We start from the raw sequence: 27,671 nt of genomic DNA on the forward strand, positions 1-27,671 counted from the left end.
CTACAGGCTGTTTGCAGGCTTGGATGGGCTGCTTGTCTAGTGGATTTGGAGGAGGATTGCATGCTTTGTCACAGTGCCTTATTCGACCCTTTGATCTCGCTCAGTTCTTCATGTGTAAGGATTTTGAGAGGGTTGGTTCCCTTTTCTCTTCCACGCAAGTGTTTAATCTAAAATACTTAATTTGAGCAAATTGCAGATGTGAAAACAGAGCTTTAAGGCAAATGTTCAATGCCTCAGAAGGCAAAAAGGATCAACTTGAGTCAAAACCACAGGCTTTTAAAGTCAAGATACCTGACTTCCTTCCTCAACATTCCAAAGTCACTGGAATAGTCTTTTGCTGCCTCAATATTTTACCTGTAAAATGGATTTAAAGGATATTTGACCATTTGTTTTATCTGCTTGTTGAGACTTTAATCAGCTGCCTTTCAAAGATTTTAATTGCTTTAGGATATAATGGCATTATTGCCAATGAGCTAGTAAGTTTTAAATAACTGTGATATCCGGTATATACTTACTGGTCGTAAAGAGTAGCAATAATCCATAGAAAAATGGAGCATGAAATAGGATATATGTAAAATAGTTTTATTAGCTGCTTCACCCACTATAGAATTATGGCACTTTGTCCCTTAAGGAGTTCATCTGTCCCAAAACTAGGAGCTGACTCATCACCTGTGTCACGGGATTTGGGAGTTAGTTCCAATCTATAAAATACTCCTGTTCCTGCTTATGAAAGAAGTTGTTGGGTTTAAGCCTGTTCCTGGACTTTCTCTGGGAAATCTCTTTTCACTACCTGGGGTTTTAGTTGAGGGGTACTCAGTAAATAATCCCATTGTTGCAGCTTGCAGAGTACTCAATACTAGCATCTCAGCTTGCCTTATTTAACCAATATTGTAGATGGATTAAATATATAAACCCCAAATACTTCAAAGCAGTAGCACTGACTTGTCATTATTCAGGCTATGATTCAGATGTAAATTTAGGTATTTGTAGATACTCTTAATGCTTTATATTGGTACAACCTTTTACCTTTGGGGGCTGGGAAAGAAGAAAGGTAGGTTTTCCCCATCTTGAAACTCCAGTAATTCTTGTTTTCCCTGATTTTTGTCTGGTTTTCCTTCTTCCCTGGTGTTCCTGCTGCTGGGGTCTCTACTCCTGTTCAAAACTGAAGCTCTGAAGAAAATGAGGAGTAGTTTTGTAATCATAACTAAAAGAAAGTTAGACTCATAGAATCACAGAATCATATAACAGAATATGATTCTAGCATAACTAAAAGAACAATTGAGTGTAAACACCCTTGAGTAGCCAGTATACATATTTTTGTTTCATGTCTGGAACAGATATTTGTTTTATCATTCCATTTCCCATTACACAAGTACCAGATTTAATGTAACCATCTGACTCCAGCTAGACTACTCCATCTTCTTGGAGACTGATCTGTGTCTCCATTATCTGATTCTTTTAATGGTTTTTAGGGGTCCAAAACAATTTTTAACTTATTTTGGTTGAAAATGTATTTGCTCTATCCAAGCACCATCCTTAATAATGGCCACCCAGTTATTTTCCTGTGGATATGTACATAACAGATGTTTCTTTTGCACCTGCAATACTTTTGTAACAAATCAAACACAGAACTGCAGAGGCTATAGTCATATTTTCGCTTTATAGGTAATAAGCTTTTTTGTATCTCTGGGTCTGCTGGACAAGGACTAGTGATTTGTTGTAGACTGACCTCCTGGAAGAAGGTCAGTACGCTAACGAAACAGCACATCCACTGATGCACTGCCTTCTGCCTGCGACCCCAGCATCCTCCCAACTCGTCTTCTGAAAGAAAATGAAGAGCTGAGAAAAAAGAATGGCAAGAAAAGGGGGCCAGGGCAGCGTGAGGTTTGCCTACAACCCATGGCAGGGGCTTGGAACTGGATGATTTTAAGGTCCCTTCCAACACAAACCAGTCTGGGATTCTAGGATCCTTTGGCTACTGTATTTTCATTTCAGTTGAATGGGAACTAGAAGATTCTTGGTGTGTGTCTTCTCTTCGTGAAGGAGGGGCTCTTCTCAGATGAGCGTTGTGGCTGTACCTGAGAAGGGCTGTGATGTTTGCACTCCACTCACTGCCCACAGTCAGAAGCCAGCTCTAAGGGACTCGAGGACCCAGTGCACACATGCCACACTGGTGCATGACCAGGTAGCTTTGCAGCTCTCCCTGTTTTCGCCCATTCTGTTCATACAGTGTTTCTTCTAGTTCCTTCCATTTCCTTGATTGCTGTTGATCTAACTTACTGGTACTGCACATCTTTACTATGACTGGGTGGCCCTATAAGGATACCCCCTGCCTCATGCAGATGAGAGTAGCTTGCCCTGGACGAGACAGGCGGATTGCTTGGCTTTGAAGCTTTCTGTTTGTTAGAGAAGTGAATCCAGCTCTGGACAGCAGATCAGTTTTACCCAAGAGCTCTGAGCAGGGCTGGGGTTAGAACCATAGAACAGTTTGGGTTGGAAGGGACCTTCAAAGCTCATCCAGTCCAACCCCCTGCAATGAGCAGGGACATCTTCAACCAGATCAGGTTGCCCAGAACCACGTCCAGCCTGGCCTTGAATATCTCCAGGGATGGGACATCCACGACAGCTGTATTTCTCTGACAGCCTGGCTAATCTGTGCCTGCAGCACTGTGTGGGGTGTATTATTGTGATACAAGTATTAACAAAAATAGAGGGAGGGCGAGGGGGTTGTATTTTTCATTATTCAGATAGCTGAAAATCCCCACAAGCGGTACATCCGTGTGTGTGCCCAGATGTGGAGCCCCCGCTAGTGAGGCCAGCTGGGATTAAGGTCTCATTTGTATAATTTGTAAAGGCTTTGCAATTTTTCTGATGTTTTTTCAGCCATAATCTGGAATTTAGCTTTTGTCTGGCTGCTGGGCAGCTTGCACAATAAAGCTGCCAACTAAAGATATTTCCTGTGCAACAGGGAAAGCCCCATCACTTTACATGCAGTGACGAGGAAACGGTTTGAAAAGGGAAAAAACCCATGCCCTGAGTGTTTTAAAGGCTGCATCAAAGAGAGCTCCATGGATAAGCAGCACAGTGTACAGGAGGCTCATGTCCTGCAAAAGCAGCAATAGAATGGTAAGGAACCTCAGAGCTCAGGATGCTCACTTGCACACAGCTGTAGAAAGCACTGTTGCGCAGCATCACATCCCCTTGCTTAGTCCTTATTTGCCCTTCCTTGGTCCATGCTCCAAAGAGAAGCTGTGTGCTGGTTGCCTGAGCCCACTTTCTGGGGCTGGCCAGCAATTCCCCATTTTCCACTGTAATTCAAGGTAATCTCTTTGCTTGAACTGCTGGATAAACATGTGAAGCACGAAGGGGTAGGTTTAATGTATGGAGAGTGCAGCATCACTCCCTCTCACTCCTCCTTCCTACCCCAGTGAGTGGATGGGTGGCAAGGAAATGTGCTCCTTATGCTTCCCAGCTAGGGACCTGCCTGCAGCGTGGATTTGGAGGTGTCTTGCTCCTGCTGGATAACATGGCACTGAACGAACAACATGGTTTTTAAGCTGTTCTGTGGCTGTGGAATCGCAAAGCTACAAGGACGTGTTGTCTCACAGTGGGATGATGTCTCAGCCTATATGCACAGCTGCCAGAAGAAAAACTCCTTCAGAAGGTGGGCTTTGCAAGGCAAGCTTAACCACTGCGAAAGAGGAGCTGAAATCACATCTCTTCACTCCCCAGTGAAGTTTTAAGGTTTGGGGCTTCTTTTGAATCCTTTTTCTTCCCTTTTTCTGTTTTAAATAATGCTGAAATGAGCCCAACGTTCTCCTTGGCTGTACATGGGGATGAATCTGCTCATCCTTGCTCAGCTCTTTGTTCCCAGCTTTCTCCCAAGAGAAGAACAGAAACAGACCTCAAAGCAGAGGATTGTTGTTCTTTTGGTGTTCTGGAGCTCTGTGTTGAAAGCCATGCATATTTCCTAATCAGGATTACAGACTTCATTTGCATGGTTTATCCTCGGGTATCTCGGATGGAGCAGAGTTTGTATCTGTCTTGTGGTATTTTTTATGCTTCATGGACCCAGTTGTGTTCAGCTGCTTTTCAAGAATCTGTGGATTAAAAATGAAGCTTGCAGAAAGCAAAGCCTTCACTTAGGTAATTGGAACAACTCCTCAAAGCGGCTTGATGTTCTCTTGCTTTGGTTGGTATCTGCTGGCACCATGGGAAGCGTTTCTCATGTGGGTGAAGCGTGCGTTTGTTTGCAGCCGTTTATGCTCGGGTGGATTTTGACTGTGAGTACTTGTGTTTCCTTAACGTGAGCGCGAAGTTTAGGGACCAACCGCTCCTGAGAGCGTTCTGATGTTGCTGTTTGCGTTCTGAAGTTGATTTGCACAAGGTTTCTGCACGAATTGTCCTTCCCATCAACACGTAGGTGCAAAGGGTACATTGGTAGTAAGGAAATGAACGCCTCTCCAAAGAGAACTTAGGGATATCTCTTGCTATGGTTGTTTCTTAAGGAAAGCAGCAGATTGTGCTCATGTTGTGGTACCATCAGGGAGGATTTTTGTTCTTTTTGCCTGTCTTCTATCAGAAACAGGAAGCAAACATTAACACTGATGTGTGGTAGCAAGCAGAAACAACCGTGACAGTAAATGACAACTTCTCTGTGTTCAGTGTAGCCGTAACAATTTGCTTTGATTCCTGTTTGTTTTATTTTGCTTCAGCATGGTGGTGAATGTGAGTGCTCTATATTCACTAATGGTGCCGTGGCAATCAATTCTTAGGATTTGCCTGAAAAAACACTTAGTACCGAGTGACCAGGAGATGGAATTTCTTTTGTTTGAAACTATTGAGACACTGAAAATGTATTTTACTGCAAATTGAAATAGAGAGGGGGAAAACAAAGGTTTTACATGGAATGAAAAGGGATTCAGGAAGGGGGAAAGGGATTCAGCTAAAGTGAAATATTTCCATTACTTCAAGAGAGAAAGATTTGTTTCAGTAGCAATATTATTATTGGTATATTTATGCTTTTTATGTCATAGCATGAATCCTGTAGATCATATTCCAATGTCATGAATGCAGCCCGTAATCTATAATATCCTCATGAAAAGCACTCGGCAGCAAACATGTGGAATGTTTCATTTTGACAATACCGGAGCGTTGCAGCTTTTAGAGAGGCGTTTGGATGTGGATTTGGTTTGATTTGGTTACAAATCCTCAATAGCTGCTTATTATTTACTTTCCACCTGGGCTGACGGGTCCTGTTCATCAGCTGTGAGAGAGTTTAATGAAGGGCTTAAGAGGAAAATCCAGTGTGGTGGGGCAACGATTGCCAGCCATTGAATGCAGAACCTAAAAGGGCTGAGAAAAGAAGCTCTTGGGCCCCAATACACCGTTCGTGATGAGGACCACAGGCTGCTTGTGGCCACTGAACCATCCACAGTGGTCGCAGTAACATGTGGGGCTTGTTACGCACCAACCTAGAGATGAAAGCAGTAAAATGAAGAGAGATGGGTGTTTTGGGCCTGTGGGGTGCAAGTGGAACGGACATGACCACAAGGCTTCTTGTGAATGATAGGCTTCATGGTGGGATTATCTGGGAGAGTTCTTTGCTGGTTGGTAAGAAGGTGTTAACAGTTGCGTGCTGGAATTTATCCCCCAAAAGCAACATTTTAGCCCATGGGTACATCTACCAGCTAGTGTGGAGGTGCACTTTAAACCTCATTGCTGAGCGTGGCATCCGTGCAATTGTGAGGATAAAGAAGAGATGGAGTGAAAATGCCCTGGGCTTAGTTCAGCAGGAACCTCCTTCTTAAAGAGTTGGAGGTTTCTACAGGAAGGCTTTGTCAGGAAGTGGTGAATGCCCCATCCCTGGCAGTGCTCAAGGCCAGCTTGGATGGAGCTTGGAGCAAGCTGCTCTAGTGGAAAATGTCCCTGCCCATGGCAGGGGTTGGAACTGGATGAGCCTTAAGGTCCCTTCCAACCCAAACCAGTCTGGGATTCTATGCATTCATAGCATTGCATAGCCCAGATTCAATGTCATTGTGACATCCCTGGTGCTCTCAGTGGGACCTCATTCATAGGGACTGCGCTGCACTGTCATATCCTGACAGTTACATTTAGCCTTCTTGGAAAACCCTTGAATTACCAGTTCTGGGATTTGTATTTAAATAACTATATAGGACACTTGGGTCTTTTTTCTCTTGTCCCAGGAAAAAAAAAGCAGTGAGAATGATCTGTGCTGAAACAGAGAAAAAGAAGGAAGAAAAGAGCAAACATCTTCAACTGGCTTGTTTAAATAGAAACAAGGAGGATTCAGCTTAAATGTTAAGAAAGCCTTTCAGTGTTAGGATAGGAAAACACCAGTGGATGGTTCGGGAGCTCTGCAGCATTGGCATTCATGACAAGCAGGCTAGCTATGTGTCTGCTGGTAGTGATCTTGGTATTGCTTATCGTGTGGGGACAAGGGAACACCTAAATGATCCCATTCCTTTCACAGCCTAAGGCTCTGCCAGAGTGCCTTGAAAGCAGCAGCAGCTTGTACTGCAAGCTCTCTGCAGGCTCCCCTGCAATGCAGCCTTCTGAACTTTGAGGTTCAGAAGTCGGCTCTGAGTAAATAAGCATCCATCAGCCGATGCTCACTTTACAAAGCAGCACTGGAGGAAGGGTATTCACTAATGGCTGTAAGTTATGGCTAACATCCTCATAAACGCGTTGTTGTGGCAAAAGTTGATTAGCTCTTGCTGAGATACTGTCAGGAGCTGTGTTGGATATGGCTTCTCACATCTTTTACTGCTGGTAGACGCCTGAAGAGAGGTCCTGCCCCTTCTTAAGTTGTTCCTTTAACTGCTGTTAACTCTCCACAGTCATGATTTCACCCCTAGTGTTCAGAATCAACTAAATTACAGTGGAGCACGAGTTTGAAAACCCTCTTCTTTATTGAGAAATACTTTTATAAGTGCTGCAAAAATCTGTCTTTTCACTTCAGTTGCCCTAAAACACAATAGGTTTCCTGAAGGCAGCAGGTCAGATTAATGTGACTATCTTAACTCATTTGTGAGCCAGGGGTTCCTGACATTCAGCTTCACAGGGAAGATATAAGGCAAAATAGCTCAGATAAATGCTGACACGTTGTACTCTTACGTGTGTTTTCCTACCAGAGGATCAAACCATAATTACAATTATACCAGTGTTGTTTCAGGGTTTTCCTCAGCTGCTGCAGGACACTTATCTTCTGGGGAACAGACCTGAAAATGGCCCTTACCAAACTCACCCTCACAGCCTTCGTTCACAAACCAGGATGATGGCTTTGTGCCCAAGTTAAACCAGAAGGTGTTCTTAGCCTGACCATTTTCAAATGGGAAGATTAAATCTGGATGAGGTGCAGAAACCACTGAACCTGACCTACATCCAGCCTTATCCTTTACAGAAGTCTTGAAAGGGAGGTGTCTTGTTGCAGTAAGACTCTGTGAAAGGAACCCCTTTAATTCTAAGGAAATGTAATTGGAAGACTAAACTTCAGAGAAGACTCAAATAACTTCAAAGGGAAGTAAGTTAAGTATGCAGATGACTGCCAAAAAGGAAGGAGGATGCGGTGATGGAGCTGTGTACCCGTGGGGCTGTGTAAGTGAAAATCTGTTGTTAGATGGCAGCATGGGTGGGTAGAAGTGGCAAAAGGGTATAAATCTCAGCTAAAGGTGGTATAGAATCATAGAAAGGACCTTAAGGTCACCCAGTTCCAACCCCTGCCACGGGCAGGGACACCTCACACTGGAGCAGCTTGCTCCAAGCCCCTGTGTCCAACCTGGCCTTGAACACTGCCAGGGATGGGGCAGCCACAGCTTCTCTGGGCACCCTGTGCCAGCGCCTCAGCACCCTCACAGGGAAGAGCTTCTGCCTAAGAGCTCATCTCAGTCTCTCCTCTCTTAGGTTAAAGCCATTCCCCTTGTCCTTGTATCCAATCTCAACTTCCCCTGTTTCAGTTTGAGCCCGTTACCCCTTGTCCTATCACTACAGTGATACACCTCGTGTACTGGTGGTCCCTGATATAAGAAGGACATGGAGCTGTTGGAGCAAGTCCAGAGGAGGCCACAAGGATGCTCAGGGGCTGGAGCACCTCCTGTATGGAGACAGGCTGAGAATATTGTTGCTGTTCAGCCTGGAGAAGAGAAGCTGCGTGGAGACCTCAGAGCAGCTTCCAGTGTCTGAAGGGGGCTACAAGGATGCTGGAGAGGGACTCTTCATAAGGGACTGTAGTGCTAGGACAAGGGGTGATGGGTTCAAACTGAAACAGGGGAAGTTCAGGTTAGATCTAAGGCAGAAGTTTAAGAGCTGAAACTGGGGCAGTGAATTTCTGTGTGAATGGTGGAGAGGATGTGTGTTTTTAGGAAATGACTTACATAGCACCATCCTTTTGGTTGAGCTCTGAATAATGAACATAGGCTCAGTGCAATTATCAGGTCAGGTTCATTTCTGCTGGCGCAGGATACTCATGGTTTCAGTGTGAGGGACAGGGAGAACTGCTTTATTCTGCTCGTGGCTGAACTTTCTCAATAGATCTATATATATAAAGTCTGCTTTTCAAGAAGCTGAGCCTCGGTAGGATATTCATGTGTGTGGTGTTTGTGTGCTATAGTAATGATTCATCCTGAAGGGGATGGAGGTGAAGCTGCATTCTTGAGCTGGAATTACATTTGATTGCACTGGGACTGAAAGGAACTGAAATGCTTTAATTCAGCAATTTACAACAAGCAGTATGTTACAAGCTCGAAAACATTAGCCCAAGGGAAAAGGCCAATATTGCTACTGGCAGAGTATTTCAGGATGCTGAGTTTGAAGCAGTTTTACTCTGAAATAGTGACTAAGTGATAGGCTAAATCTTACCTGTTTTTCTGGGCATGAGGCCTCTTTTCTCCATTGGGAAATGCATTAAGAGCTTTGAGCATTATAGTGTGTGTGAGGCCAGGACAGGGAGAGAACCTATGTTGGGGTCCTGTGGCAGTGCCTGAACCAGCATCACATGGATTGGCTGGAGTTTCCCAGCCACTGATGCAGAACATGGGACCAGTGCACCAAGAGCATGATGGAGGGGCTTCAAGGTGGTCATCCTGCAGCACCCATCACCTACCGGGGGGGGGACGACACATCATGGTTAACACTTAACTGCAGCATGCCTCTGCCTCCAGCCCAGCAGCGTGGCAAAGCAGGTCTGCTTTGCAGGGGTCCTGGCCACCAGTGTCCCAGCTCTGCCATAGTTCAGCCCTTATGCCCCTTCTCCTGCCTCCCAATCCCTCCATCTCTTTGCTCACAGCTGAGCCCCTTGGGAAGTTCAGGGAGCCTTGAGGTTGCTTTGGAGGGGTGAAAGCTAAAGCACTGATGTTGCTTTTCCACACTTGTAATACTCTGTTCGGTTTGATGCGGTTGTGCCTTGCATTTTGGAGCCTCCCACAGAGCAGCGGTTCTGAGCTGTGGATGGATAGTCCTGTATTTCAGAGGTGGGGTTGTTTGGCTTTTTGAGTTGTCATTACTTAACCTAAAGAACAGTCACATCCACAGAAGTAAAAAGGTCCAGGAATTGTAAGGCAGCTCCCATCCTGCAGGAGTCTGCTCAACACAGACCTCAAGGGACCTGAGGCTGGGTGTTACACCAGGCTGCAGGAGGGGGTCTCACCAAAGCACAGCAGAGGGGGAGAATCCCCTCCCTCGACTGCTGCTCACGCTCTGAGGGTGCAGCCCAGCAGTAACACTCATTCAAGTGTTATTGTTATTAATCCACAAGCGTTTGCCTACCTTGCACACTTTGGAGTAAGGCAGGAGCATAAAATCACACTGTTCACTCTGCCAAAAGCGCATCAAAATGCAACTCAGCTGCACTGCAACACGATATAACATAAATAATGCCCTTAGGGGTTAAGACTATTTAGCAATGAAGACATAGAGGTCTTTATGGCACAGAGAAAGAAGAGGCTACAACCATTTCTGCTTCTTCAGAATGCATACAGCTTGAAGTGTGAACTCTATTTCACAGAGGGGACTTGCACACTATTAGAGGCTCAAAAGCTCCAGAGAAGGCGGCATTGTAATCTGCTGTAAAATGCATGCAGGACCAAAGCACAGATTTGGAGCTGTTGGTAGCTCTCCAACCCATAGGAGAGAAGCATGAGATGATTCGATTACTCGCAAAGTGTTAATCCTGCAGCAATGAGGAAATTAAGACAAAGATACCAATCCTGGTGTTTACACCAGATTAACTAGTACAGAGGCAAATCCCTTCTTTCATTGATGTGTGATCTCTTTTCCTTTTGACTCTTCCAAAGTTCACATGTGGGAAAGATCATTACAGATACAAAGCTCGACTCTAAAGTTGTGTTATTGCAAAGCACTCTCCCCTCATAGAGAACTCAGTGCTGCTTGTTTTCAGTGTTTACAGAAACGGTACTGATCAGACCCAACAAAACCCATGGTAACATGGGGAAAGAGCCTTGCAGTGGGTCCCATCTCTTTGTTTTTCCCAAGTTGCCAGGTCAGCATTCATAACTGACTATCTTAACTCATGCAGTGTGTGCAGTGAGATAGGTGACCTTTTGGTAGTGTTCCCTGGGAATGGTGCAGGTTCTGTCCACCCATTGCCACTTGGAAAAGGATGCAGACCTTGAGAGTATAAAAGCATAGGAGCTCCGGGGACAAATCCATTAGGATGAACTATTGACATCAATGATGCTAAACGTTGAAAGTGAGAAACCAAGCTGCAGTTGTGAGTCCTCCCCTCTAAGCTAGGTTTTCCACCTGCTGTTCTGCTCTGAGGTCCTTTAATTGTGCTTTGTCTCCTCAGTTGATTTCTCCACACAGATGCAGGGATATATCCTTATGACACTGCACTGCATTCATGGGTTAATGTTCTGACATTATCTGTAAATCAGGGTAAATAAAGGCTGGTTTTAAAACCTCCCTGTGCTCTTCCAAGGCTTGGTGGTGGTTGGTGTTGGTGTTGTTCCAGGCTGTAGTATTGGCATTATAGTGTAAAAGGGGAGAGCGCCTCTTCTGATAGCAGCCAAAGCAAATAAAACCATGAGTAACATGAATCAGATATTTGCTAATGATTGACCTCTTTTTTCCTCTTGCCTCAGTATAACAGATACCTGAAAAGTATAAATAGTAAAGAAGTGTTCAAAAATGCATATGATTATGCTTTGAGGCCTAAAAGTTCCCTTTTAATGTAGAAGGATTGTGACTGTTACTGTTCATTTGTTATAGAATCATTCCAAATATGTCCTTTATTTTTCTGTTTCAGGCTCCTAAGGACCCAGTCTCTGGATTGGTACTACAATAATGTCAAAAGCCGCTTCAAGTGTTTTGGAAGTGCCAAAGTCCTGAAGAACTTATACAAGAAGCATAGACTGGAGAGCGGAGGTTGCCCTGATGTAATAGGTAAGATTTCTTGCTATAGAATCATAGAATCCCAGACTGGTTTGGGTGGAAGACACCTTAAAGCTCATCCAGTTCCAACCCCTGCCATGGGCAGGGACACCTTACACCAGACCAGGTTGCTCCAAGCCCCTGTGTCCAACCTGGCCTTGAACACTGCCAGGGATGGGGCAGCCACAGCTTCTCTGGGCACTCTGTGCCAGTGCCTCAGCACCCTCACAGGGAAGAACTTGTGCCTAAGAGCTCATCTCAATCACCCTTTGTCAGTTTAAAGCCATTCCCCCTCAGCTTATCTACTTTAACACACAAGCTGAGACAGTGGAAAATCTGAGCTAAATGCAAAAGAGATCTTTTAAGGGTTTCTCTTTAAATCAAGTACCTCAGTGAAGAGAAAAAAGAGGTGAAGTGTCTGGAGATGTTTCTGAATTCAAAGAATGTTTAATCATAATTATGCCACTGATACAGGAGAACTGTTATCTTCAGTCTGTGAAGTAAATTGCAGTTTATATTCTAGCCCATGTTCTAAAATTTATCACAGTTCTGAGTATTCTGTGAATGAGAAAGTCATTTTGCATCCAGCATTTGGCCTTAGAGCACATTTCCATGGGGTTTGAAGCAGGATTTAGTTCAGTGGGATACATTCAATATCCAAGTCAACCAAACTTCAGATTGTCCTCAGAGTTTTGCCCGTTTAGGAGTCTGAAACTGGCCACATCTTATTTTTGTACTGTTGTTTGTCAAGGGTGCAGAGATGCTGATGTAAGTATTGGTGTCACCCTTTTAGATGAAGAGACAGTTTGCCCTTTAACTCTGGTGTTACAATGTCTTGCCCATAAAAGTAATTGGAGATACGAAATGGGCTAGAACAAGTGGAGTTTGGCTTCTAGGGGGAAACAACCCATGCATTCAGTTCTGATTTGTTAGTCTTTTTGCTTTCTCTGTACCAAATCCATTTTTCTCATGAGGATTCCTTAACAGTTGAGACCACATATATCCGAAAGGCAAGGAAGTCCGTGCCAGTGAGGGCAATTGTGGCACATGGAATTAAAAGCTGTGAGGATGGATCCTTCAGAATGTTAATATCGTGTGTTGCCTGTACTTAAGCTGTAGTGTCACTGATTTTGTCCTGGAATGGAAGCGTGAGCAATGCAGTGATGTGTTGCAGTGCCATGTGCACTCTCTGTGAGACCTTTCTAAGGAAGGCCTTTGAGTCTAAATGTCATTGCTAACTTGCTTCTCCTCTCCGTGTGAGGGTTAGGTAAACCTTTTGTTCCCTTTGAAGATAAATACTAGTATATGTGTCTAGGGATTGGCTTATTTATACAGCGTTGCCCTTTAAAATGTAGAATCTATTTCAACCCCAAATGTCATATTAAAGGCAAATCCCCTGTACTTAACTTCTGCTGTGCTTTATACCTGGTAGCATCCTCTCTTTTTCACTGTACAAGTAGTTTTCTCCATCCATAATGAGAGGTCTTCCATATAAAAGCAGTCATGGTCTGTACAAAAGCTGCTGCAGTCGTGGTTTATACAAGAAGTTGGAGGAATTTTCTGCCTATCCCTCTTTGTGTGCAGTGCCACCGTATCTCGAGTGAATATTCTGGCCTAATTCTATTCTAATTCTATATTCTAATCCTAATGCCTCAGCTGTTCAAGGGTATTTCTTATAGTAATTCACAGTACTGTCTTCTTTTGGAGCAGAAGGAGGGTTTCTTGAAGGCAGCTTTGAAAATGAAGGAAGCATTTGTGGCAGTGACTCTACATTCTACCGACAGACAGAAGGTATGCTGCTTAAAATCTTTCAACTCAAGCATTCAGCACAATACTAAAAAGCCTTTGTGTGACACACTGGGATGTTACAACCAATGCTAGTTTGATTTTCTCAGTGTTCAGGTTTTGTTGCTTCTCTCCTATTTCCTTTCCTGTACTCGTGCATTTTCATCTATTCTGTTGGTGTTCATAGGAAGTTTACAGATTTTCTTCCTGTGATTCCCTCCCAACCATTTTGCTGGATTCTAGAAGAAGGAGCATAAAAATCCCATGGGTTTTTTGTATTTCATATTTACATCTCAGAAGCAACGTAGAGATTGAGACTGATTTCTCTGCCTTCCAGTGTTTGTTTTCCTGTGCAGAATTATGGATTGAGGAAATGAACTTTGTCATGAACAACCCCATATTTGAATGTCTATCCAGAATATGAGTCTGAATTCTGGAGCTCGTCATGCAAAATGTGGATATGTAAAGAACATGGTGTTTTTATCTGATTCTTCCCCTAGGACACAGCATGATGGATACCCTTGCTGTGGCCTTACGTGTTGCAGAGGAAGCAGTGGAAGAAGCTATTTCGAAGGCAGAGACCTACAGTGACAGCCTGGTAACATTTAGAATCATAGAATAGTTAGGGTTGGAAAGGACCTTGAGATCATCTAGTTCCAACCCCCGTGCCATGGGCAGGGACATTTACCAAACATGAAATGTAGTAATTTAAATAGAACAATTATATTTGTCTTAATTTGGGTAGTGGTACAAAACCAAATGGCTACAAAAGAAAACATAAAGAAGCGGTGATTATCTCATGCCATATCTAAGGAGTTGGGTGCGAGTTTCATGATCTTGTACCCAAGATGCATGTTGCATTTCAAAGGTGACATGCAGTGTAGGAACCTGTAATTTCTTTCACCATGCCCATAAGGGCATTTTACCCGTTTCCTGGTCTGTCCCATTTCTGTGGAAAGGCTGTTTTTCTGTGATTTTAGCAACAACAGATAACCGTTTTCATGCAGGACAAGCAGAATGAGGCTTGTTACTTGCAGGAGCACAAGGAGGACCTCATAGAAGAGCTGGCCACAACCATCGTGCAGAAGGTATGGCATGCAGTTTTTTCCCTAGCTTGTTTAATAGCTGAAACACAATCCTTTAGTCTGGTGAGCTTTAACTCTGCAAACAGCAAAAAGGATGACACCAGTGTAGAAAGGAGAGTAAATGACAAGCTGCAACTTCAACCATCACAGGATAGGCTTAATCAGCTACATCAGACAGGAATAAGCTTAATCCAGTGCCTAAACTGTTGGCCTACACCCTCAGAGCTGAGAGGTACCACTTCCTCAGATCTCTGATATCTTTGCTTGCAAGAGCAGGCTCCCACTCCATGGAATTTAACATCTGTACTTCAATTCCCAAGAGGCATGAAGTTTGCCAATGTAGAGAAGTATGGCTCCTGACCATACCATCTACTGAAGTGTGCATCTGCAACACTTGCAAACAAAACACTGATCATGAAAACAGAGCTCTGGTAATGATGCTGTGAGAGACACCCAGACAGTCACAGAACCCTGTGTCTGTTTGTGTGGCTTTCTCTGGAAAGCTCCTTCTTCTCCCTGTGAAGCTTGCAGTTGACACTGATGCAGCACAGAAATGGGGGCTAGTGGGAACAAATATCCCTTGAGTTTGGCTGGACAGTTTGGAGCAAGGAGGGACAAGTATGAAGAAAGTGCCCTTGAGCTCCCGTGGTCAATAAAGTAACCACTCTGCTGCGTTGGTCTCCCTCCATGCAAACTAAGCTAATTGCCACATCTGCTTATGGGATGTGGCATTTAACAATGGATGGATCCCATATCAGACAATGAGTTTGTTATTTATTAGGCTTTAAAGAAAAACCAGAAGAGCAGTAGCAGCTCAATGGAAAATGATCTGCTTTCTTTTTAATAGGGATATAAGAAGCTTAATTCTGCTTATCAAGTCTTTGATAATCTAGAGCCTATCTTAGCCAAGCTAGAATTGCTATTGTTTTAGTCAAAAGCTGCCTAACAAGGTATCCTGTGCCACAGAGCAATATTCTGTAGGTATTTTAGACTGGAGTCAGTAAAGCTGCAGGAATGAAGTGGGGAAGGATGTAATCTGTCAGTGCAGGGAGGCAGGCAGCTTGTGCCGTCTCTCTCTCTTAAGGCAATGTAGATTTTCAGATGCAAAAATAGCTCCTAAACACCCAAGACCTCTTCAATTTCAGCAGAATCCCATCTAGATGTCATGGGAACCTTTGAAATCCCCCTCATATCTTGTGCTTTGTGTTTCTTTGCAAGCACTGTTGTCTGAGAACATACTTGACGCTTAGATGCCGCTGATGTTTCAAGTGTTACTGTAGGAACAGGTTTCCACCTTCATTTAATTCACCTCTGATGTTTCTGCAGGCATTGATCATGATTTATTGTGTCAGTGCTTATGTGATGACAAGCAGTATGGCTTCAGATAAGAAGAAATGCATGCAAGGTGCCAGAATCATCTTTGCATGGGAACCTCAAATGCTCTTAGGCAGTTTGCCTTGAGACAGGGTTGATGTTTTTAATCCGTACAGCTCAGAGTATTTCCCAAACACCCTCTCCTTTTCTCCCTTGCCCCCTACTTTACAGATTATAAAGAAGCAGAAAAGCAAAGCTGAGCAGGCTGAAGCTGACTTCGAATGGCCACCATCCAGGAGCAGTGGCCTGGCATCGGTTGCTGTCTCAGATCAGAGCATGCTGACTTTCCCAGGGAGCCGCAGGGGGTCCTACACGTTGTGGGTGAGTGATGTATTGATGCTTTCTGCAGCACGACACTGCAAGGTTAAACTCATGGCTAAGTGCACTTACTGCCTGCAATGGTGCTTAGATACTTCGAATCAGAGACTCATAGAATGGTCTGGGTTGGAAAGGACCTTGAGATCATCCAGTTCCAACCCCATGCCACGGGCAGGGATGCCTCACACCAGACCAGGTTGCACCAAGCCCCTGTGTCCAACCTGGCCTTGAACACTGCCAGGGATGGGGCAGCCACAGCTCCTCTGGGCACCCTGTGCCAGCGCCTCAGCACCCTCACAGGGAAGAGCTTGTGCCTTAGATCTAACCTGAACTCCCCCTGTTTCAGTTTGAACCCATCACCCCTTGTCCTATCGCTACAGTCCCTGATGAAGAGTCCCTCTCTGACATCCTCAGCATCCTTGTTCTTGCAAAGAACGAGCATTAAACCCGTGTCCAGACAAATCGTGGCTCAGTTGCATTCTTTCCTAGCACTTAATTGCCCATGGAAGCACAGCACGGACATTGTGGTGTATTGGCGCGTGTGTTGGGGAGGCCTGCGTTTGTGATACAAGCAATCTCACTTGCTTGATTTGAATGCTAACAGCGCTCAATGCCTTGATGTTTCTTCCTTCAAACAGTTTTTATGCTCACTTAGCTTTTATTTGGATTTTTGCTGAGTGTTATATTTTCTTTTGTACAATATTAGATTTCTGTAATGTTTCTTTTTCTCCTTTGCCATCTTAAAACAGCCATCAACAAGAAGTAAAACCACCTGTAGAGTACTATTTATGTCTTAACTAAAGAGTGTTTCCTCTTTCTTTCACTTACTTCTCAGCACAATGCCTTCAGCTCCTGCTATAAAGCTGAAGAAAATCTGACAAGTTGCATTAGGAACGTTTTAAGAAGAACAACAAGGGAAAAGAAGTGAAAATAAGCTACAGGCTTGGATAAGCTGCTTCACAGTAGGAGAGGGAGAACAGTCACAGATGAGTTCCAGTGCATTTTGATACAGTGGTTTAAGCTGCTGCTCCCAGTAACCACTTCTCTCCCACTGAGCAGAGCCACCAGAGCTGAATGTGTGCTTTAGTTTCCAGCTAAGTTTGCTAGCACAGACTGCAGTGAAAATAGATTGATGCCAGAATCTAAGACTGGGGGCCAGAATGGCCGAGGTACAGTCTCACATTCTTGTCCCCACCTGTTTCCAGATGGAAGGAGTAATGCCTTTAAGCTACTGCTGTTAACTCAGTTGGTCCTTGTTAACAAGTCAGGGTGGGCATGTTTAAGTGCTTTGCTCTGTAGCTCCTAGGCAGTTTACTTGTGGAACGTAAGACTCAGAAGAGGGAGAGTTCATTTTCTATGTGACTCAGCTGAGTTTTCTTTCTGCAGTGTAAGGACAGGACCTGGGGGAGCACGCTGCTCAGATCCTCAGTTATTACACTAGAAGCCTGTTGTTCTTCTGCATTTGGAGAGATAAGCTCCAACTCAACACACTTGAACAGGTTGCCCAAAGAAGTGATAAATGCCCCATCCCTGCCAGTGTTCAAGGCCAGGCTGGATGGGGCTTGGAGCAACCTGCTCTAGTGGAAGGTGTCCCTGCCCATGGCAGGGGTTGGAACTGGATGAGCTTTAAGCTCCCTTCAACCCAAACCATTCTATGATTTGTAAATTCTGTTCTGAAGTAACAAGTTTCAGTGCTGTACAGTGCTTAGTAAGGATTTTCATAGCTCTTTATTGGGTCTGTTGCCACATTTGTCACTGTTTGGTTCAATTGTCATCCCGTGCTGCGTTAACAAACAAGAATGAATTTGACCATTTGCCACGACACCTGGCAAATAGATTAGTGCTTGCAGCAGGAAGAAGCAGGGTAGTTTAAATGAAAGGGAACAAAAAACATGATGAAGAGAAAAATAGACATACAGAGAAAAGGGAGGTAAGGACAGCAGATCTTAAGGCAGGTAGGATTTCATCATTTGGAACTGGAAATTTATCTGTCTTATGTGTAGAAGATAACGTGTGGTTTCTCTATCATAGTCAAGCTAGCAACATAGAGTTACTTACGGCAGTTGCATGCTTTAACACTGGCCTTTAGAAACCCATGTTTGTTACCACATTGTGTTTGGTTACAGTGGGAGCTGTAAATCCCAGCTATAACTGTGTGGTTATACCTGCCAGGCAATTTTTCTTTTAATCATAGAATCATAGTATAGTTAGGGTTGGAAAGGACCTTAAAATCATCCAGTTCCACCCCCCCTGCCATGGGCAGGGACACCTCACACTAAACCATGGCACCCAAGGCTCTGTCCAACCTGGCCTTGAACACTGCCAGGGATGGAGCATTCACAGCCTCCCTGGGCAACCCATTCCAGTGCCTCACCACCCTCACAGGAAAGAATTTCCTCTTTATATCCAGTCTAAACTTCCCCTGTTTAAGTTTTAGCCCATTACCTCTTGTCCTATCACTACAGTCCCTAATGAAGAGTCCATCCCCAGCATCCCTATATGCAGCTCATCCCTATCAGCCAGAAGCTTCCAGCGGGCTCTGGAAGCTCTGTGTTACCTCCCTGCTCATCCAAAATCACTTGCTTTGAAATCATCATTAAATGTTAAAACTGCCTCTTTGCATGCAGAGAGCTTGGGCTGTGTAATCTGGGGGCAGCACAGTGCCAGGGGACCAGTGGCATGAGACCTGCTTGACTGGAGCAGAATCTATTGGTCTTCATATTAAGGAGCACACACACACAATATATTACTGATTGTTTAACTGCAGTACTGTGGTGTGGTAGTAACTATAGATACTCTCTTTTCCTTTCCTTCTCCTCTTAGGTTTCATTGAGATCCCTTTGCCCATGCTAAAAATAGTGATACAAGTGGATAAAAAACTGATTTTTTTATTACCTTATCCCACAAAAAGAAATGGATGGCACCTTCTGTTCCTCATTACCAATAGGCAAAGGCTGTACAAATTTGGGATAGGAGGAAGTTAGAGCAATAGGAGGATGCTTCTCTGCTCTCTCAGTCCGTTTACCCCCATAGATCCCAGTGAGAGCAAACAACTGCTTGGCATATTGTATCCCATACAAACATTGATGGAATGCAGGCATCCCGGTGTGTTCTAAGTGCTGTGTTAGTGGTCTTTATTTTACAGCTGAAAGACTGCATATCTAAACAGGAGCTCATCCATAATTTATAGTACATAAACCAGCTAGGGATATAGGGGAAAGGAGGATTTCATTAAATACACATCATGGTGCACCTCAGAGGAAGCAGAAATTTACTGGTTAAGCTCATTATAAGATCCACAGTGCATTGACAGTGGTTTATTTGTTCTTTCTGTTTTCCTTTGATTTGTTCTGAAGAGAAGGAGGGCTCCTCATGCCTGAGGTCCAGCATTGCCTTGGAAACCCCTGGGGCTCTGCAGGTTCTCTGTACCTTTGTAGGTTTGTCTGAAGCCTTTTTGAGGAGGAATCCTGGCCTACAAGACAGCGGCAGAGCTATTTCACACGAGGGAGGCACAACACTGTAGGAAGTTGACACCAGCCAACATCACTTCCTCGCTGTCAACCCTGTATCAGAAATACATCTAACTAATAATGTGTCATGTCATAGGGAAGATGGAGCTTTTAGCTTTTCTCCATGAGCCTGGGATCAGAAGGTTGTCACAAAGTCCGTTGCTGGGATCTACTTGCAACGAGGCAGGCATGAAGCCCATCAGCTGGATCGTGATGGGTAATTTAGTGTCTTACTTCCTTCCAGAAGAAGCCAACTGCAGCCCTACCTTCTCTGCACAGAATGGGAAAGAACAGTCCACTTTGAATGGAAAAACACTTGGTGGTTTAGCAAATGATGGGTCATTTTGTGTTAATATTCATCATGAGATGATCAAACTGTCTCTAAGTACGTTCCAGGTTACGAATCTTACTGTCATCTGCTGACTTTGCAGGTGTAACATTGTACTCTCACTAGAGAAGTAATCTGGATTTCAGGTCAAGACAGTCCTGTCCATAGTAATGGGGCTGCTTTTCCTCCTTCCATTGCAGCAGAAGGATACAAGTGCTTTTCCAGCTCTCACTGTGCAATTAGTGCCCTGCTTTAAGGCATCAGGTGGCCAAATAATAAGTGCAAGATGAATGACAGCATTATCCTTTTGGACTTGTCTATGTAGTTTGAGTTTGGTTGAGATGTATCTCTAGCAGATTACTGGGTGTTTTTGTTTCATAATACTATTCATGCACTTGACAGACATCCAAGAAGACAGTTTTGGATGCTGGGTATATGATCAAGCCCATGCAGGCCTAAATTCAGCTGTATTGCACTTACTGCCAGCAAACCAAGATAGGTTTTAAGACATGAAAGGGAGTAGAAGAGAGGACTATGTTATTTTCCAAATAGGTTAGGTCATGAATTGTTCTTTCTACTTTGGTTTATTTCACTTTAAAGATGCTATTGTAACATACTGTTGGGTATCACAAAGCTTGAAGGTCTGGCTTCAACCCTGTGATGCTCAGAGCTGGGCTGCCTGACAAATCTGACTTTCTTACTTCCTTTTTAGATGAATCCAGGGTGCATATTGTCACAGTGAGAAGCAAGTAAACACAGAACACTTCAGGCTTCCTCTGTCAAGTAGGCATTTGAGTAGGTGATACAGTGATTCTGCTGGGTGAGTGCTCTGCTGAGCCCAGCTTTGTAAATGGGGGTCAGCAAAGGACGTGAAACGCTGTGCAGGGCACTGAGCAACCTCGAAATCAGTGAGAAAAAGGAATAATCATGTTCAGAAAGAGTATTGTCTTATAAAAAACAGCCAAGAAGTGAGTTTGTGTATGAGGCTGCAGTTAGACTGGAGACCAAAATGCCAGCTTCCTTCCTTCCATTCCCTTTATACACCCCAGTGGGGTATGCTAGTAGTGACTTAGAACCATGGTGTTCTACAGCAGACCCAGGGATCTGGCCTTTGCAGTTACTCAGCTGTCTCATATGTAAATAATATGGCAATACTGTCATAACTGGATGCTGACTGAGCTCTCGGGATCTTCACATGGAAGGTGTTACACAACTGGGAAGCATCTCCCATGTTTGGGGTTTGGTGGGTGTTTTTTAAGAGATGTAATGGAATATTCCAGGTTAGGGAGGAGGGAAAAAGAATTGGTCATGGGGGAACATGAGAGGAACGTTAACAGCTACAGGAATAAGGGCACCTTGTAAAGGTACTACTTATATTACAGTTGCAGTGATACATGTGTCCTTTACTCCTAAGCACCCAGTAACTTACCACAAGCTTCTACAAACTTGTTCACATAAGTCCATTCCATTGATTGAACTGTGCCATTTCATGCTCCTAGCACTTTCCTAAATGGTTAGCCTCATAAGTGCCATAAATAGATGCTTATATTCTGGAACCAATATTTAAATATCCCTTATTATTGCAACCAAAGCAATAGCATTATCACATGTGAGGCCTGCTTATTATTTGGGGGGAGGGAGTTCCCTCAAACACTATGCATTATACTTCTATATGGTGATGTGTAGAGCTGCTTGTGTCCTCCGCAGCAATGGGTTTGCTGGGGAATAACCTCCTGCATCTCTTTGTTGCAGCCCATCTCTGGATCCTCAAGGTCAGCTAATCCAAACTGAACCAAAGTAACATGCACATCCAGATGTGGCTCTGCATGTTGTTACACAGGCTGTGCGTATCCTCGTGATGAACTGAGCATTAGTTTTGTACTCCTTTTAAAGGACCAGTGCTTTTAGGGGAATCGGCTGTCTGAGAGGCCAGTAGAAGGATGGCAAAGCATCCAGTGCAGCCAGGCTATGTTGTGTCAGTAGTGAGCAACAAGCCAGCTTGTGCAGACCCTGGAAGGGGATGCTCTAAGGCTTTCACAGGGGAGGGAGCGGTCCTCTCTGCTTTCTCCCAGCCTGCTGTTAAAGGATTTACCCTGATGGCTGGGATATTCTAACCAGGGTTTAGGTCAGGGCATGAAGGAGGGGGTTTTCTTTCAGCTGAGTGTGAAAACCTCCTATTCATCCGCCTGGTCTTGCCCTTTTTCAGAAGCCATGGGGTTGTTAACATAAAGGATTAACTAAGGAACAGATGCTTGAAACCCTTGGTATTTTGCTCACGCTGCTAAATGTCTGGACTGCATACATTTGAGCAGAGCAAAAATCACTTCCAGGGATAAATAGGCTGTGGCAGGGTGGCACCATTCCCAGGCTCATGCTGTCTCTTCCTGGTGTGGGAGTTTACTTACCAAAGGATGCGTTTGGTGGTGATGCTTAGGGTTTGCGACTGTATTTGCTTAGGTGGGTGGGACGTGTTGGTTCTGTCTGTGCATTAATTGCATTCACAGAGCGTTTCTGCTGCACTGTTAGCATGGCTATAGAATCTGTGGGTGAGAAGAGGTTGCATCAACTCAGCTGTGTTTTGCTGTCAGTTCTAGGCTGCTTCCCTAGAAGCAAATCTACTCTAAATAAGGGCAGGATGAACTACAGTTTTACTGGTTAAACCAGACTGGAAAAATAGGATGAAATAGGAGGGAAGGGAGGAGAAAAACAGGGGGGGATCCAGAATATCCTTTCTGGAGTTCAGTTGGTTGCTTTTAGGACCTATTCTGAATTAGCACTTGGGCTTCTCTTTAAAAGAAAGAGGAATTCCCCATCCTCCTTCACCTTCTGAGGGAGGATGTAGAGCAAAATCTGTATCTTGTCTCTCTAAACAGTATGCGTACATATGAGAGAGTTATTCAGGGTAAAGAATCCATAGATTATCAGCATTAGACTTAATATTCACAAGTGTGTTCTGTAAAAAGTTGTTCTTGCTTTTGGTTCCTCATTTGGGTTTCTTCTATTCAGTGTTCAGAAGCATGAGCTTGTATGTTTTTTATACACAGAAGATGGAGCATTTATTGAGTAATAGGAGAGAGTGCGTGTGATTACGTTTTATCCACTCCTTCAGTCTTTAATCTTCAGAAACCCCATAGTCTTTTTCTTGTCTTTGCCAGCCAGCAGTGAAACAGGGCTGTATATCCTCGGCTGCATCAAAATCAGCGTGAACAGCAGGTCAAGGGAGGTGATCCTGCCCCTCTGCTCTGCTCTCATGAGACCCCACTTGCAGCACTGTGTGCAGCTCTGGTGTCCTCAGCATAAAAAGGACAGGGAGCTGGTGGAGCAAGTCCAGAGGAGGCCATGAGGATGCTCACGGGCTGGAGCACCTCCTGTATGGAGACAGGCTGAGAACACTGGGGCTGTTCAGCCTGGAGAAGAGAAGCTGTGTGGAGACCTCAGAGCAGCTTCCAGTGTCTGAAGGGGGCTACAAGGATGCTGGAGAGGGACTCTTCATCAGGGACTGTAGCGATAGGACAAGGGGTGATGGGTTCAAACTGAAACAGGGGAAGTTCAGGTTAGATCTAAGGCAGAAGCTCTTCCCCGTGAGGGTGCTGAGGCGCTGGCACAGGGTGCCCAGAGAAGCTGTGGCTGCCCCATCCCTGGCAGTGTTCAAGGCCAGGTTGGACAGAGCCTTGGGTGAGAGGTTTAGTGTGAGGTGTCCCTGCCCATGGCAGGGAGTTGGAACTGGATGATCTTGAGGTCCTTTCCAACCCAAACTATTCTATGATTCTATGCAAAAACTATTCCTTCTAGTGCTGGCCCAGTACGAGATGAAGGCTGAGTTCATCCATTCATGCCTCAGAAATCCCCTGAAGACGGATGAAGAAAAGAGAATAATAATGTGCCTTGTATTTCTTTAGAACCCAACATCTCACAGCAGATGCCAGCAGGCAGGATTCGGTGGGGAGCTCGTCCAACACAAGCGTTTGAGGGTGCGTGTCAATCCCGTAGCTGTGTTTTGCAGGCTGGGCTGTGCTGCTCAGCACTCCGGTGTGCACCGGCCGTACCCATGGCATGTTGGTCTGCAGTGCCACCTGCTGATGTCCTGGCTCATTGCAGAACAGCAGTCGCACTGCCTTAGCGTCACGGGGCAGCTTTGTAGTTAATCACGAGTAAATACACCCAGAATAGCACCAGGCTGGCAGGGTTTCTTCTGCTGAGGAACCAGAATTTCTGGTTATAAAAGGTGCCTGGGTCTGTACCTGGGAGGGTTGGGTCTTCTTAAGCTTTCATGTCTTATAAATCAGGACCAAATCTCCTATATTGCTGCCTTCTTTTGAAAATCATATTTAGGCTGCTCTATGATTGGGATGCTTCTGGAAAATAGACTGGGTTAGTTCTGCTCTGAGGTCTTGTTGCTATCCAAGTCTGCAGGCAAGGGGTAAAGATTCAGGGCCATGGCTCCTCAATTTGGGCAGTAAAGATCCCTTGTTGCGATGCAAACTGATCCAAGAGTGACTGGTGTAGGTGGCCTTTCCTCCAGGACTTCTCTGCATCCACACACAGGGAAGTGCCATGGAGCACCAGCCCACAAGCAGGCTTTTTACATTCAGTGTTTTGTTTCTTACGCAAATATCCACAAGGGAAAAGTATTCCCTATGGATTTACAGATAGGCTGGTACCTCTTTGTGCAGGGGAGGCACAAATCATAGAATCATAGAATCCCAGACTGGTTTGGGTTGGAAAGGACCTTAAAATCATCCATTTGCAACCCGCTGCCATGGGCAGGGACACCTCACACTAGAGCAGGTTGCCCAAGGCTCTGTAGAGCCCGGCCTTGAACACTGCCAGGGATGGAGCTTGTGCTGCCTGCCAAAGGTAAGTGCTGCAGTGAAGTCAGCAGCACAGCCAGGCGTGTGCATAAGTTTGTAGCCTCTGCTGATGCCTATGTAGAGCTGGAGGGCTGTCAAGTTAGTGGTGCCAGCTGAGCTGACTCTAACCTAACCCATATTAGAGCTTTTGCAGTGTAACCTCACACCAAATAACTAACTTTCTAGTTTGCTCTTAATTGCAAAAGCAGCAAAGGGAAGTACCCAAGTCATTTGCTTCTCAGATAGAATCATCAGTCAGGCTGGTAACTGCTTGGAGGTAAACCTGTGGGCAAACATTTGCTTTTGTGCTCTGAAAAAATGGCCAGTTTCTGCTAATGTAGACTGATCTGTTCTCATGGCAGGATATGCCTCTGTCCTGTTTGTACACTGGGCTTGGCTATTGACATTGCTGTTTTGTACCATTATCGCTGTTATTTGAACTGCTCTCAAGGGTGAATTCTCACACTTTCTTTCCACCCATACCTGTCTGTGTATCACAGTATCACAGTATGTTAGAGATTGGAAGGGACCTCAAAAGATCATCTAGTCCAATCCCCCTGCCGGAGCAGGAACACCTAGATAAGGTTACACAGGAACGTGTCCAGGCGGGTTTTGAATGTCTCCAGAGAAGGAGATTCCACAACCTCCCTGGGCAGCCTGTTCCAGTGTTCCGTCAGCCTCACTGAGAAGAAGTTTCTTCTCCAATTTAAGTGGAACCTCTTGTGTTCCAGTTTGTACCCATTGCCCCTTGTCCTATCATTGTTTGCCACTGAGAAGAGCCTGGCTCCATCCTCGGGACACTCCCCCTTTATATATTTATATACACTAATAAGGTCACCCCTCAATCTCCTCTTCTCCAAACTATAGAGACCCAGCTCCCTCAGTCTTTCCTCATAAGGGAGATGCTCCACTCCCTTCATCATCTTAGTTGCCCTGCGCTGGACTCTCTCCAGCAGGTCCCTGTCCTTCTTAAACTGAGGGGCCCAGAACTGGACACAATATTCCAGATGAGGTCTCACCAGGGCAGAGTAGAGGGGAAGGAGGACCTCTCTCGACCTACTAACCACCCCCCTTCTAATACACCCCAGGATGCCATTGGCCTTTGGCCACAAGGGCAGTGTCGGCTCATGGTCACCCTGTCATCCACCAGGACCCCCAGGTCCCTCTCCCCTACACTGCTCTCTAACAGGTCGTTCCCCAATCTATACTGGAACCTGGGGTGTAAAGCACAGTTCTGTCTGCCCTGCTATCCCTATCTAAAACTAACTTTCAGAACAAGAAATAACCTAATCTTCTACTTTCATTGCTTCTTATTAATTTATGCTTATTAGAACGCTGTCACTTCTTGAGCATTTAAATCCCTCCTGATACAAGAGCCACAGAGAACTACAAAAGCAATAGTGAAGACTGCTGGTTGAACAGCCTTTTCCAGGAACATCATTTCATCCTGTGTCAGGAGCTGAATGCAGGGGTGCAGCCAAGCTATTTCAGCTTGGTATTGCTTTTGTCTCCTTGAGCCTTCTGACATTGAACCATGTCCAGTGAGAAGTGGTGGTACTCCTAAGAGAGCAGTCCAAGATAGATTTCATCAAAAACCCACATAATGTGTAGACAGCTGTTGAGGACGGGCTCAAGCCAAGATTTGGAGGTACCAAGATCTTTTCTCCTTGCTGCTTTTGGAGGGATTTTCCCAAGAATTAGCAGTAGTTCCTGCGAAATACCAGTTCCCTGAGTTGATAGAAACTGTGGAGAGCCATTTTCCTCTGACCTGACCTGAAAGTTTCAGCTTGGTTTAGATCAGCTTGTTTGGATAAGCTTATCTGGAATCCTAAGATGCTATAGCGCATGGACTGGCTCTACTTTCTTTTCTGTGCTTCCTTGGTTTTCACTGCTGTTTGTCCATCAGGCCCTTCATGCTCATCTTCTCCTTTTTAAACCCTTCAAGCTGTTGTGCATCTTCTAGTCCTTCTGAGTCATAGAACCATAAAATGGGTTGGAAGGGACCTTCAAAGCTCATCCAGTCCAACCCCCTCCAACGAGCAGGGACATCTTCAACCAGATCAGGTTGCCCAGAACCACATCCAGCCTGGCCTGGGATGTCACCAGCGATGGTTCACCCACCACCTCTCTGAGCAACCTGTGCCAGTGTTTTACCACCCAAATCCTCTAGTGTAGATGCACCTGAACTAGCTTCAGATTGCTCAGGCAGTGCTGGGAGCATCATTCCTGTGGAAGCATGGGTCGCTGAGCTCCTTCCATGGGTTTTGTAGGCCATGCCAAGCTCTGTGTTGTCAGGGCTATCCTGCTCTCACAGGTGAGCTGGGAGCTAAGTGCAGACACTGCATCCCTGTGATGTGATGTTTCTGAAGCAGTGAGTAGGCAGGCAAGAAGCTGCCATTTAAACAAAACCCCGGGAAAGTTGTTGAATCTACAGATTTTACATAAGAAAAAACAGGTTCTTTTCATTCTCTGAGCCCAGGTTTTTATTATACGAACTACTTAAGGTTTTCCTGGGGTTTTTCTTCTTCTTATGATTCAGTTCTTTAGGTAATAAGGGAAAGTAGGTACTAGTGGATATCCCTTCTTCTGGATTCTTCAGCATCTCTTACCTCTGTGTGTTTGCCATATAAGTGGGAAAAGAATGTACCCTGAGGGAATAGTCCTGGTACTGTGAAAATAGTGACACCTCTAACAACTTGCTGCTTTCAGTACATACAAAGATACCAGAGGGTATGGCAGACGTGAACTGGTCCCAGTTTATTGGAAGGATGGGAAGTTCAGTAATCCTGGCTTACAATGAAGTGAAAGGTGTCATAGTTCGAGCTCCAAATTTGTGGTGGGATTGCTTATGTTGTCCATATATCCTGTATCAAAGTTAACAAACAACTTCCTATAGCAAAACAATCTATGTACCTGTTTGTATTAAATTATTAACCCTTTTAGAGGGTTAAGGAGGATTCGGATGGTTTTGATCAGGTAAAAATCTATTTGGGGGTTCGAAACAACCTAAATA

At 44.8% G+C, this 27,671-nt stretch overlaps 1 protein-coding gene across 1 annotated transcript in view; it reads left to right on the forward strand.

Annotated features, from left to right (window-relative positions):
* The window catches only part of MYRIP (myosin VIIA and Rab interacting protein), a 156,417-nt gene that overhangs the window by 119,234 nt on the left and 9,512 nt on the right, over positions 1-27,671 (forward strand). Inside the window, exons 4-8 of the mRNA XM_061374858.1 lie at positions 11,285-11,421; positions 13,120-13,200; positions 13,695-13,792; positions 14,202-14,282; positions 15,825-15,974. Of these exons, the coding sequence (XP_061230842.1) occupies positions 11,285-11,421; positions 13,120-13,200; positions 13,695-13,792; positions 14,202-14,282; positions 15,825-15,974 (547 nt within the window). The remainder of the gene's footprint in view (positions 1-11,284; positions 11,422-13,119; positions 13,201-13,694; positions 13,793-14,201; positions 14,283-15,824; positions 15,975-27,671) is intronic.

Source organism: Neopsephotus bourkii, unplaced genomic scaffold, assembly GCF_033783945.1.
Source record: "Neopsephotus bourkii isolate Nb327-2 ecotype Australia unplaced genomic scaffold, CSIRO-AGI_Nbou_v1 NB_1655, whole genome shotgun sequence".
In the NCBI taxonomy this organism is placed as follows: domain Eukaryota; kingdom Metazoa; phylum Chordata; class Aves; order Psittaciformes; family Psittacidae; genus Neopsephotus; species Neopsephotus bourkii.